The following is a 14,105-nucleotide window of genomic DNA, read 5'->3' on the forward strand; positions in this document are numbered from 1 at the left end:
GTTTGAGAAAGGGGGAAGGATGCAATATAAGAAGCAAAGGCCTGGTGAAAGAAACATGCTGGCAGCACCCCCTGGTATTGCAGAGGCTGGAGATCAGTTAAAAAACCCTAGGGCTGGGGGAGGGGACGGTACGGCTCTATAAATACAGGGAAATGGTGTAAGAGGATTGTCCTGCTGTTTGGTGAAAGGTGTTTCGGTGGCACGAAGGGGAGCTGTAGTGTAGCACGTTGCGGGGGCGAATACACGCCTGTGCTTGCTGCGTGCGCCAGAGGCCCCGCAGCCACCGAGCAGCCATGGCTGCAGCTGCTGGCCGGGAAGCCGCCCGCGAGCAGGAGGCGGCCGGTGGCAGGAGGCCTCTGTCTCTCTTCTCTGCCTCGAGCATCCAGGCGGGCTCCACCGGCTCAGCGCTGCTCCGGAAAAATAGGTCACGAATGGGCCTTCAGTGACAGCGAGGTGAAGGGCGATGAAGCGGCACCAGCGGGGTTAAACTGGGTCAGGGAATATTTTGGGAAGGTTTGGCGGACAGGTGGGAGCAGATAACTGGTTTTTGTTAATGCTTGCGAACCGACAGGAGCAGCTGTTTACTCGCCCTAAGTGGGATGGCTCCGAGCCAGGCTCGGCAATAATTGGGACCAACATCCTATGTCAAACACGACCGTCCTCCGGCGGGAGAGCGAGCAAACAGCTCCGGCCCTGCACGCCGCCCCCGCCCCGGCACCCAGTTGCAAAGAAAGAGAGAGAGAAAAAAAAATTAAATAAATAGCCGCGGCGGCAGGAAATCTAAGGTATGCGGTTTCCAGAGGTCGGGCGAACTCCGGTGCGAGAGGAAGTGTGAGCCGAAGCGGGGCGGGGGCGCAGCCGGCGGCGGGGCTCGGCCCGCGCGGGCAGGTGGGGGCGCGGAGCGGGGCGGCGCGGCGCGGGGGCCCGGGCGGGGGCGGGCGCGCTCCGGCTCGGCGGGCCGCCGGGGAACTCCGGTGCGAGCGAGCCTGCCGCCTCGGTGATGGTGAGTGCGGGGGGCGGCCCCGCGGCCGTGGGAAGCGGCCGCCCCGCGCGGGGCGGGAGGCTCGAGGGAAACTTGGTTCCCCCCCCCGCCTCCCCCCCAGCTCGCCCCTCTCCTTCCACCCACGCCACTGACCCGCGGGGAGCCCGGGGCTGGCGGGGAGCAGGGAAACGCGCTGCCAGGCTGCAGGCAGGGCGCTGGGCTGCGGGGTGATGCCCCGAGGACGGGGAGCCGGGTGCTGTGGCTGGCGGGGGGGCGGCGCGGGGCCCTCCCTGGCGCTCCGGCGGGGACCGATGCGGTGTTGTAGTAAGTTTGCTTTCTCGCTGCCGGTTTCCCTAGGCTGTAGGGCGTTTCTCGGCGCGGCGTGCCTTTGCCCCTTCCCGTTCGGCCGGCCCGCGGGTGTTCGGCGCCTGCCCTGAGCAGCTGGTCGTTACCCACGGCCGCCGCGGGGAATCCCTTCCTCGGGGCTGGGCTGGGCTGGGCTGGGCTGGGCTGCCCGGGGGCTGGGCGGGCTCCGGCGCCCGCAGGGTGCACCCACAGCGCCGAGCAGGCAGCCGGCAGCGCAGGCAGGCAGGAGATGCGCTCTGATGACATTTGCTGTCGTGGTGGGGAAATACTTATTTCATTAGTTCGGTTCGCCTTCGGTTAGAGGCTGTAACGGATCTGCTTTGCCGCACAGAGGAAAATCCTGAGAGCAATGGGAAACGGAGGAGTCGAGAGAAGTTTGGAAGGGGGGACGAAAGGGTGAGGGATTTTTGTTTTCTTCTGTCTGCATTGTTTGGGATTTCTCGGGCTCTTTCCTCCACCCCCTTAGTGGGATGAATTATTTAGCACCCTCATTTTCAATTCAACCCTAAAGCTTGCAAGGGGAAGCTTTCATGTCTAGGAGGAAAAAGAGACGGTAGATCTGTAAAAATCATGTCTGGCACAGAGCAGCCCAGCTGTGATCTCTGGGGTGCACTCTGCTGTTCTGCCTACGACAGCCAGGCTCACACTGGAGATTCCCCTTCTTAACGGTGACCTAACAGCAAAGCCTGTTGTTCGGTATCTATTTTGCATGAGCTACTATGCTGTAGCAGTTGCTGCTTCATTCAGCTAAAGAGAGAGAGGATAAGAGGATTCCAATTTAATTAGCAGTTTGTTAAAGCCAATCAGCTTTGTCTGGTCACATGTTTATAATTTTAGAACGTATGTCTTAATTGCAGTAAATTCTGGTGTTGTGCATAAAGCAAATGCCACATGCTGTTTGCGGCATCGGCTGTGGCAGCTTCGTGTTTCTATTTTTTTTTTTTAATTTACTGCAGCATGTGTTTATTTGTGCAACGGCAGATTTTTTGCATGTGCTGTGGGTATTTTACATGAAGCAGATCTGAGAGATCTAGGAATTAAAGCATATGCTGTGGAGGTTTTTATTACCCAGGAAGCTGCAGGATGTGTCTTTTTTTTTTATTGGAGCGTATTCAGGTTGACATCTTGAATACCCAGATATTGTTCTGGTTGTTTTCAATAATAGGACTTCTGTGTGTTTTTAGCATCTTTATCGGAGTCTGAAATACTCTAAATGGTGAGGCCTTCCTCATGTCTCCTCCCCCTCAGTAATTACTCTGCCTGTTCTCAAACAAATAATTCCTATCGCGCAATATCCCTGAAATCGAACACGGGCAGACTGTACCCTGTCTTCTGCCTGGCTAACTGAGTCACTGTGTGCCTTGTGCTAGATTCAGCTGTTGTAGTATTGCTGGCGGTTGAATATTGAAGATCCCCAGTGTATACTGTGATTTACGTTACTGTAAATAGGGTAATTGAATTACAGCTTCTCTGCAATGCCTCGATCCTCTGGTGTTAGCAAAGAGCAGTGAACTTCGGTTGGGGTGCTAGGCAGGCTGCTGCCTGAACGCTCACTTGAAATAGACGTTTCCACTAACTCTTACAATTGGATAAAGTACTACTTTTGTTTGGTTTTAAACCCTGTGTTGCTGAGGGAGCCTTGGGAATCTCTGAAAACAAGACTGCGTTAGGTGTTAACACACATACCCCGTCCACACACACCCCTCCCCCCCAAAGTAAAATCCTCGAATAACAGAGTTCATTAAATTCTTTTTTGTTGCATGAATTCCTGTATCAGAGCAGAAAAAATACTCGGAGGTTAGCTATGGGGAGTAGAACAGTAAGAGATTTTTTTGCCTTTTATAGCAGTCAGGACTTGTTCAGGGCCTCCACTTGCTGGCCAGAGGAGGGAAGTGTTCTAGGGAGGCTGCTGTACTGGGGGGATAGTAGGTAATGAAGCAAGTTATCTGTCAGCTCCTAATAACTTAATTTGTAGATCTTAATTGCTGAGGGTGAAATGTGCAAACTCACATAGAGCTTTAGTTGTTTGAGAGGATTATGTCGTCTCCAAGGCTTGACTCCTTTTTATCACTGCATATGTCTTTCTGGTTCATAACTGCTAATATGAGGTAGTTGTTTCTTATTACCTGTTTTGAATAAGCTGCTTCCTGCCCTCAACTTCATCTGACAAATAGTTTGAAATGCAGGATGTGTACTGCTGTCATTCCTAAGCCAGTACGAAACCTCGGACAGAGCTGTGACCTTCAGATAGGAACTAAGTCATGTATTTGCAAACATGTATTTTTATAAAACTGGCATTTTATAAAGAAAAGGAATAGGCAACCCTAGTCAGGTCTTCCAGGGTTGATTTGAGATTAAAAGGGTTTTCCACTAGCTCCTGCTGTCATTTTACCTCTGTCAGAGCACTAGAGGAGTTTAAATTTGAGTTCAGCTCTCAGTTGCTTCTGTTCTTCTCAACATTGATGAAAGATGCACATATTTCTCTGTGCTTCCAGATTGGGTGCACATACCAAAATACCAGCCGGTGATGGAACATGCCATTCTTGCTGCTTTCCAAAAGGGTTTTAGAATTTGATGGCTAATAGTGAACAGTTGTACATATTTACTTCTTTTAGTGTCATTCCTGGTATGTGTGGTCCTTTATGTTTTCTCCTGCTTAGTTGTACTTGTTTGTATTCATGCTATTAAAAATATTAACAGCTCTTCATTGCACTCTCATATGCAGCTCTCTAAATTTTTGTAAATAACTACAGCTTATTCAGTGAAATTTGTATCTTCTACCATAGTCTTGATTTGTTCTTAAATAGCTACAAAACCCCTACCTGTATGTTTTGAAAGCTATGGCTCATAAGCCACTAAATGTGAGTCTGAGGTCATAACTCTAATGAAAATTTGATGAAATATTGCCAGTACCTAGCCAGAGGTAGTTGTTACAGCTACACATTGATATGTCACCTCCTAATGATGACATGGCTCTTGCCATCAACCTGACCAAGCCGTAGTATGTACAGTACACACATCTGTTTGATTTGTGCTGCATCACCTTGAGCCTACTTTTTCATACTTCCCATGTCAGTAGAGAGAAGCTATGCCCAGCAGGTTGCTGAGGAAAAACGTGCTCTTTTGAAGAGTCATTATGTGGTCCCCCAAAGTCAGATGATGTGGCTCCATGATCACTCACAATGCTCTGAGATAAGAGAAGCTCGTGTGTCTGAATGATGCATCTTAGCCAAGAGCTTTTGTAAGGAGAATGTGTCTAGGTAATTTTACATGAAGATGAAATCTTATGTCAAGATGAAATTAAGTAGAAGACGCTTCTCTAGTAGTTGTAAAGATTATCACTTGATTGTGTTTTATGAGCTGTTGTGTGATGCTGATTTTAGAGAGTTTTCTCTTTCCAAAAACTCTGATGGAAACTGGTAGCAAGTGTTTTCTGGACCTTTTGATTTATGTTCCTTCAGGCTCAAAGATCTCTTTCAGCATTATCTCCTAATATCATGTGTTCCAGTGATTTGGTGCTGACCAAAAAGACCACTGAATGCTTGATCAGTGTTGTTTTCTGAGCTGATAGCATTTCCCTCCACACTGCTGGTCTTACCCGAGACTCCCTCCAGCTTTTGAGATTTGGAGTCTTAACTTGGTGATCAATTTGTAGAACATACAGGTGGATATTGTTACTTTTTCTAAACGTTGTATGAATATGCTGAAAAATTTTGCAAACACTGGGATTTTATACTTTCTTCTTTTGATATTTGTGTGTGTATGATTATGTGGAAGAGGGTTTAAAAGCTCAAAGACACTTTGTGCTGTCAGCTCAGGGATGCTGGATGTCCCCTGAGGGGCCGGAGTGGGCAGTTAAGCATTTTGTTTGCTTAAGCAAAGTAAAGGATGTAGGATTGAAGAGCAGGTTTTGTTGGCATAAAAATGATATATTTTGGCAAAAGGACTTTTTAGCACTCTGACAGTGTAGTTTAAAACACTCAATATTATTTGAGTCTTGTATGCGGAGACTGTCATGCTGTTAAAAGGATAATCACTTAATTTTATGTGTTGGGTAATCAGTAAGTTACATCTAGAACTTGGATATTTAAGTGGGTGAAAATGTGATTCTTGAAATCCTGTGAAATTCTTCAAGCTTACTGAAATAGTAGAAGGTGGCATCCTGTACTAGAAAGAGACCCTTGCTGCAGCGTTAGAGCGTGAAGAATCTCTGAACAACTCGTAATTCTACAAGAACAACATGCTGGATCTCAAGAATCAGCATATCTCTTAATGCTACAAAGTTCTTGGCCTCCTGTTCTTTCTAGTATCATGTATACTGCACTAGGTGATGGAGGTGAATCGGGCTAAGCAGTTTGGAGATGGACAGCGTTAGGTACCCGTAAGGCCAGTAGGTGAGATGTAGCATTTCCCTGTTGCTGCCCACATCCACCCAACTTGAAAGTCAGACGATATTCTCGTGAAAAATCTTGTTTTCCTTTGCTTGTAACAGCTGCCTTGCCCTTGGCCCATTTGGACATTCCACAGATTGTATCATTCTTCACATCATTTTGAACATCTGTCTTATGTTTAACTTCTCCGTTTAAGCATAGCCCTGTTGTTGTTCCCAGGGGAGTGAAAAGGCTACCTTTTGGACACGGGTGAGGCATTGGAGACTTAAGTCCAGACTTTAACTCTTCTGTTAACCTGCATTGATGTGCTAGGTATTTTTACTCTCTCTTCTTCATACCTAGGCTTTGTTATGCTGTACTGTATTCTTTTAAGGCGGGAGTGTTGTCAGAATGACGTTGGTACTATGCTGTGCCAGGTTCACTATTTTTGGGTGTTACCAGAGGTAGGCAAAGATGATAGTTCCGTGTTCTGAAGCAGTTTTTTTATTTTCTTACACTTAGGTTGAGGTAACCCTCCTTCAGCGCAGTCTTAATACCAGTTAAAGCACATGTATCCTACTAGCTGTTTACTTTGTAACCCCTGGGGAGATGGGGACAGTCACTCTAGTTAACAGGAACTTAGGGGTTTAGATGAAAAATCTTGTGATTCTGAAACTTGCCCTTACCTCTGGAACTTGGGAACCCACAGCTTCTCCCACCCAGCCTTGTGTTAGTACCGGTTTTCTTTCTGGTTTTGCAGCACCTCCTTCAGATACAAGTATGAGTAGTGGAGCTTGACCTCAGCATGCCACTGAGAGAGACCAGAACCGCCTGCGGACTTGCCAGTTGGTATTTATCTCCCCTAACATTCGTCATCTGTTATGACTTACTCATCATCCCTTGCATCCAGGGGAGAGAGTCATTTCTAGTGTGTAGCTCATCGCATCTCAAGGTAGAGCCTGTAATAGCTAAGGTGAGCCACATCCCCTAAGCGGCTGCTGCTCTCTCTGAAAGGTTTCTAGGTGATACCGTTAAATGCCTGTGTCTGTCACAGACACGGGGAGTGAGCTGAAGGGAATCCCACGCGTTGTCGAAAAATGAGTTTGTTAATGCGTGCGGGGGGCTAATGCGGGAGCCTGACGGCTTCCAGGCAGATGGGTGGACTGTTCCAAGCTTGTTTCATTAGCTTTGAGTACCATTTGCATCTGATGCCAGCCAGGCTGGTTGTAGCAGATACACAGAAAAGATCTAAGCAGAAAAACACTCCTGAAACAACGGAAGGCTGTCTGCTAGGCAAAACCAGCACCCCTGGCACTCTCTAGATGTGCCCTGCTTACTGTTTATTTTGGTGGTAAAGAAATCTTCCTGCATCTGGCCCCTGAGAATGCCTAAGGAAGCTTCTGGTGAAGAGTTCCTGTCAAGGGTTGTATATTTTCATTAAGTTTCCGTGTCAAGTTATTTGCTAATTAGATGATACAGAAGCATCCTATATTCTTTGGATGTATTCTTTGGATTTCTGAGCTTTATATCTTCCCAAGGAAAGAATTCCAGGCTCTTTCAGAGAGAGACCGGACATAAACCAACATGTATCCCCAAAAAAAAGATACTGAAGTAGTAAAGGCAGAATCAGAAATCCCTGTGGGTAAGCAGACACGTTTCTTGGTGTTTCCATTTGAATAGATGAAGTACCTGACTAAATCTCTGGATGACTTTTTCTCTCCTGCATCCCTTTGGCAAGCCTTTTTCCTCTGCTTTTTAAACCCTGGATTGGCTGCAAGATGCAGTGAATGACACTGCTGATTCACTTTCTAACCAGTCCCTTTTTCTCTCTTTCTTAAAATGCAGCTGATAAAAGGGAGCAGCTTCTGGATGAGAGACAAAAAATGTACTTAAGTAATTTGTCCAAAAGTATTATTATCAACAACTAACCTTAAACTTGAGAAGTTGTCCAGCTTTCCAAAATGAAACCTTTTTTCATATTGACAACAAGGAAAAAAACCACAAACCCAAACTCTGTCTTGCACAGCTTCAAATCAACCGTTGTTACTGCACCCCAGAGTCACAGAGTAGAGAAATGCAAGAGGGAATCTGAGGATTCTTTCTCAGAGTACTCTTGGGAAAGATACTCCACTGGCGTCGTGCAGGGAGCAGTTGTCTTCATCCTGGGGACGATGCATTATGTACACACCTCCTGTGTCTCCTGCGTTTTCCGTGGGCGATGTCTGCCTGAGGCACTCTGTGTCAGAGCACCAGAGGGAGTGCAGCTGTGGCATTGTGCGAGCAGGTTTGAAGAGGCTGGCCTGTTGTCCCTTTGACTTTCTTCCCTTTCTTTCTGTTGTAGCCACGGAGTAGAACAGATGCTTTTTTTTTTTTTTTTCTAGTTAGCCATTTCCCTTTAAAAAGAGATGATACGAGTTTGTTGACATTGTTATGAAATCACATGGTCCATGGGAACCATCTGAGTAAAAACTCCTCAAGCCTTCTGACCGGGTGAGCAAAAACCTTCTAGATTCTGCCTGGCAAAGGGCCAAACCCAGTGCTATTACAGATAGCAAAGGCTATCTGTAGCCCTCGGTTTCTGTTTCACTAATTCCACCCAAACTTGTAACTCCCCATCTTCGCGGGGCATTTCTGGTTTTGTGTAATTGCTTGTGCAGTGGGGAAATGACTCCCTTTCCCTGCCTCCTGTGTGCATGACCCTGGCTCATACGTAACAGCCTCTCGAAGTAGGAATGGGTTGGGTGCTCTTTTCATGGGGTTAAAACCAATTTCATGTCAAGTCAACTGTAAAGTCATTGTTCTAGAAATGGGAAAATTGGAATTTTAAGTCTCTGAAAATATGTCGTATTTAGAAGACAGAAATCAGAGGTGAAACTTGTCCTTTGTTTCTTTATCAGTGTATGATAATTGGAGCATGTGGAAGCTTTTTCATTTGTCAGTATTTTTCACACTGCGTTCTTGCTAAAAAATGCTGCAGAATTCCACAGTTCTTCCAGTAAACAAACGTGCTGTTTGTTTGCTTCCAAGTGTGTGTGTATTTAACACATAAGAAAAAAAGACATAAAAAGCAGTTACCTTGTAGACCAGGAATTGCAGTCCTGCTTGGTTCTGGTACATGAAAAGGAAGTTGTTGCAGTTTTGCCTTATTTCTGTTTCCTTTTCCAGGCTGATGAAATGTTGTTTATTTATTATTGTATAGTTTTTTCTATTCTGATCCATCCTATGTGAACAAGACCAGCAGTAGGCAAGAGGAGCACTGCTTACATACTCAGAAACAAGCTTGTAGGATTTTTCTGAAATCGCTTAAGTTACTTGCAGAAAGCAGGAGCTGCTTTTTTTTCCCCCTTGATGACACAAGTCCCTGCAGCTAATAATTTTAATATTCTGAACGCAGCTGCTTTAATTTCATAATACTTTTTGTACCAACTTGCACTCCTGTTCACAGAGGTGGAATTGTTCCACTACATACTGAATAGCAGTGTGGATGAAATGAGGAATTGAGGAAGGAAGAGGGGAAAAAAAGCCAAAATCAGGTGACAGAGTAAAATATTAAGAGATACGGGAGCATGTTAAGTAAGACTGGATGAGTAAAGGTGGTTCAGCCATTTGCTAACTGGGGGAGGGGGCAGTGGTTTTACTGGTTACACTCAGAACTAGCAGGAAGTCATGAGTCAAGCAAAGACACGCTTGCTGAGTTGAACACCACATACAGTGATGCTTACAGGGAGGAGTTGGGATATTCAAGGGTCTGTGCTGAAACTGTGCAGCTTGAGTCACATTCCTTTCCCTTTCAGGCCCCTGGTGCAAGATCCTATGTTGACCTAGGTAACAGTGAAAAGCAGACATGAATAAAGCTAGTGGTACTTCAGTGTGTTGGGCTTAGCCCTGTTTTAAAACACAGACTTAAAAAAAAAGGAGTTTTAATAAAGTGAACTTTCCAGGGATTTTGCAATTGTGCTTAGTTCAACTTCTGGTTTTAAGGTACAGGTAGTTCTTCAGTTATTAATTGGTGGGGTGGCTTTAGTTGTTTTGTTAGCTTTGTCATGTTCTATGAAGGTCTTTAAATAATATTTAAATTAGATTTTTTTTAGTAAAGGCTCTCCTTAATAGGACATTACCGAGGTTGACAAATACCAGTCAAAGTAGTGTTTGGCTTTGCTGTGGTCACTGAAGGCCACAACGGAATTGAGTTTGTTGCCTGTGGTGCAACTTGTGCTTCTGCGCACTTAGGAAAACACAAGAGGAAAAAAGGTGATTGAGTCATAAGCAGTTGGAGGTTGGTCTTTAAGCTGTGCTTGGTTTATGTGTTGGCTTGTTACACGTGGATCAGACCATCTGAAGTACAACTAGTGTTTCTCCATTTCGTTAAAAAGGGAAATGATGGAGTGTTGAGTGAAGCTTGATCTCTGCTTAGAAAATGGCTTACTCTGACCCGCGGTGTCAGCCACAGCCATCCCCAGAGAAGTTTGGGTTTTGCTGAGAACTGTCAGCCGTTCCTCCTCAGAGAGGCATTCCTAAACCCTAGGGAATCCCCTCCCGTAAAGCTCTGGAGTAAGCAGCGTGGAGGAATAATAAGCACTTCCTTCCTTTCTATTTTCAGTGACTGAACTAGAAAGTAACCACTACTGCTGTCGCTGTGCAGCATGGTCCTCTTCTTGCCCTCCTCCCCAGGCTTCAGGTCTTCTGCAAGGGAGAGTTGTGCAGTAAGCTTCAAGCTGAAAAAAATGACTAAGGTGCTACTGGGAATCTGATATTCTGACTTCATTATTCAGTTCCATATTTAATGTAAAATTCAGTATTAAGATATGCACAGAATTTTCTTGTACTTCAGATTGATTTTTTCCTAGTGGTACATACCAGGCTTCCTTCCCCCGCCCCCAGCTCTTCGAGTGTTTGTTTAGCCAGGAAGGCATGGAGAGCAGCTTGATGTTTTGGATCTTGAGAGGCATTTTGGAGTTGTTGGAAGTGTCTCACTCCTTCCTCTGGTTTCATGTAAACAGCTTTGCTGGCTGTTGCAGAAGGGAGGAGAAGCTTTCAGCTGTGGGAATGGTGGCCAGCAAACAGGAGCGGTGCCTTGGACCCTTTTGGTGGCTGGAACCAGAGACCTTTTGTCGAGTGGTGATGATCAGTAACAAAACCTTTCAAGGAACTAACTGCAGGTGTTTGTCACAAGGTTCTGCTTTTCTGTTTGTGTGCTTTCAAGGGAGATTTGCAAACAAATCTGAATTTTTCATTTGGTGATATGAAAACTTAATTTTAGTCTAACTGAATAACTTTTTCCAGCCTCCTCCCCAGTTTTTCATTGCAGGCTTTGCATTTCCCTGTTTCTTAAGTTTTGTGTCAAAAACTGAATGACAGGCTTCTTTTTCCAAAAGTTGCAGTGCATGATTCAAATTCAGAAATATTCTTCCTGGAAGTTATTGATAGTTAGGAAGGAAAAATTCATGGTTGGTGGTCTTGGTTCACCTTCTCTTTGAAGGTTTGAATGAGACTGTTCCTTTAGTCTCTGACTCAAATTACAGTCTTTAAAAAAATTCATCATCCCTCATGAAATAAATTCTGATAAAACTCACTATAAGATCGGTTTTGCATATTGCTTAATAAAATCACAGTGGGTGGAACGAAGGTTGTGCCAACTCCTGATTGCAGATTTCTTTCTGTAGCTTAAGGCTACATGTGAAACAGGTCGGTGTGTAACACAGGAGGGTGATCTTATTTAATGCTGTTTTGCATTTTTAAAACTGCAAGTCTGCACTTTTAGTGATTTCTCTCTTCAATCAGACCTCCTTTTGTAATTGGGATGACAAAGTGAACTTCAGCACCACTAGGGTGAGTTTTAATTCAAGCTGTTACTCCAATGTGCCCTGTTGTAGAAAGCCAAGAGCAGCTTCCCCTGATTACATGACTCTTTCTGTCAGAGGGACTGTCACTTTCGCAGCTCTCCGGGGCAATTAGCGTTCTCTGTCATTGCCTGTGGCTTCGCCGCATTAGTGTCACTTCCGGGGTAGCATTAAACCTACACACGGGAGGTGTGAGAAGGAGCTGCGAGATGAGTTTCAACTGATCCCAGATACAGAATCCAAAAGCTCCCTCCAATTCAAATGAAGGATGAGGTAATAATGCTGAAAAAGACCAGGAACCTACACATTGGCTGTCTTCCATTCCTATAGTATGCCTCTAAGTTGACCATAAATTGTTTTGTATAGTTAAACCGGTGAAGTAGGTTGTTGCAATGTGGTGCCGTTCTGAAGGCGTTGGGTTGGTTTAGGCTTTGGCAGAAACCCAGTTTTACATATGTGTGGAGAAGCAAAAAATACCAGCTCTGCAATATGCGTGTTCATCTGTAAGCTGAAAGGAAGGAAAGCCATTGTGTAGCTTGGAGGAAGAAAAAGCTTCTCAATTTAAATACAGTATGTGCCGCTTTACGGAACTGCTGCCTACAAGGTCTGTATGTGCTTGAGAGCTACTGAGCTGCATGGGGAGATAAGATCTTTGCCACCACACTGCTGAAGGTGCTTTTGGAGGTTGGCAGTTGGGGATAGGAGGAAGCAACAGTTGTACCTTGGGGTCAGGGTACGGTTTTAGGTACTTTCTGGAAAAGGGAAGCTACAAAAAACTTGGAAAGAAAGCTTCAGGGACCAAAGAGGGAAAATGGGGGTTATTTGTGGCCACCAGGGAGAAGGAGACCATGAGGAAGAACGAGAGTAGGAAAATTTGGCAGAACAGTCAGTGCATTATATCTAGTTGAAGTCATTGTTTCCTATTGCAAAGCACTGATATTAGTGTGTTGTTTTTTCCCAAGTTCCTATACATCCTATGGAGCAGAACTGCAGATTATCTGAAGAAATGCGGGGGGGGGAGGCTCTGCTCTAGACAGACAGGCTGGTTACATATTTGCTTCTTTTGTTGTCAAATGTCATTTATGATTGCAGTAATCATTTTCTTTCCTTCCACCTTGCATTAAGTTCTGAAGAATTTTGCTCACACTGAAAGTAAGGCTGAAAATATCAAAGCAAGACCTTTAAACAAGGATAAAAGAGTAAATATTTGTATATCCTGCTCTGTGAAAAGGTTTGGAAAGCAAATTCATTTTTTTGTCAGGTACTGCTATCAATGAGACTATTCTTTCCTGCATTGTCACAAAATGCTATACGTGACCAGAGGATTTTCATCTTAAAGAGCTGCTGCAGGCAAAGTTTCAGAGCTGAATACATTAAGCATGAGGGAAGGGTTTGCACTTATGGTACAGCAGTTTTTGTGCACAGTCACAATGTAAGTTGCATACTTATGTGCCAGCATAGTAGGATTTGCATTGCATTGTTTTCAAATACAGTTGACTAGTGTGTTGCCAGCAGCCACTTAAATACCTGAAAAAACCTCCTTAGATATATCAGACATTGCAAAATCTGAGCTGACTAACAACAATTAAATTATATTTTCTATCATTCTTGCTCCCCAAAGATTTCCTTGTCCCAGAAATTTAATTAGCAGGCTCAGGCACAAGTATTTGAATCTGTCACTGGAAAATTGATACTGCTGAGGAATCTGATTCTTCTGATCAGGCTGGTTAATGCCACAGTGAACACTGATGATATCAAGGCTGTAACCAAGTTCCTAAGACCAGATTATTTTAAGATAGAAACTTGCTATGGCTGCAGAAGAGCAGCAGCTTTCAGGCCAGGCAACCCTATTTCAAGTTACTCCTTGTTTTTTATGGTACTTCAGCTTTGGCTCAGGAAGGTGAGTTCACAGACATGTAAGAAAAATGCACAATATAGTGTAGGCTTTGCTTGCTTTTTTTTTTCTCTGGGAATAGTTCAGAAGCATATCTGGAATGTGTGCTGTGAGTTCTGCAAGCCACTCTCTTCTGCCACTGGCAGGAAGCAGTTGACTTTAAATCCAGACCTCCCTGTCTGAAGGACTGCAGCATTTGTCTGTGTGTTATTTCCCAACCCTCAGTGAAATTCAGGATGCTGCACGATCCGATCCATATGTCAGGATTTCTGTCCTCTTCGGCTGAATCCCTCCTGAGGGGTTTCCTCTTCTTCTTTCTCTGCAGGGAATCTGGCGCATCCCCGTGGATGAGATCGACCGCCCAGGCAGTTTTGCATCTCATATGAACCGCTCGATTGTCTTACTGCTAAACGTGCTGGCACAACTAAAGGATTACAACACCTTGCTGAAAGTCTCATCTATGCTACAGAGGACCCCTGACCAGGGAAAGTATGATATACTTATTCTAATCCATTACTGTGTAAAGCTTTGAATAGATTTTTTGCTATTTTATTTAAAGATGTTCTTGGTTGAGGAAGAAAGTCTTTAGATGGGTTTCCTCAGGAATATAGTGGAATGAGCATTTTTTTCTCAGGATTACAGTTCCATAACAG

At 44.8% G+C, this 14,105-nt stretch overlaps 1 protein-coding gene across 1 annotated transcript in view; it reads left to right on the forward strand.

Moving 5' to 3' along the window:
- Nucleotides 1–14,105, forward strand: part of CABIN1 (calcineurin binding protein 1) — a 114,190-nt gene that overhangs the window by 67,717 nt on the left and 32,368 nt on the right. Inside the window, exon 30 of the mRNA XM_084271876.1 lies at nucleotides 13,778–13,941. Coding sequence (XP_084128002.1) covers nucleotides 13,778–13,941 — 164 coding nt within the window. The remainder of the gene's footprint in view (nucleotides 1–13,777; nucleotides 13,942–14,105) is intronic.

Source organism: Gallinula chloropus, assembly GCF_964237585.1.
Source record: "Gallinula chloropus genome assembly, chromosome: 17".
NCBI lineage: Eukaryota > Metazoa > Chordata > Aves > Gruiformes > Rallidae > Gallinula > Gallinula chloropus.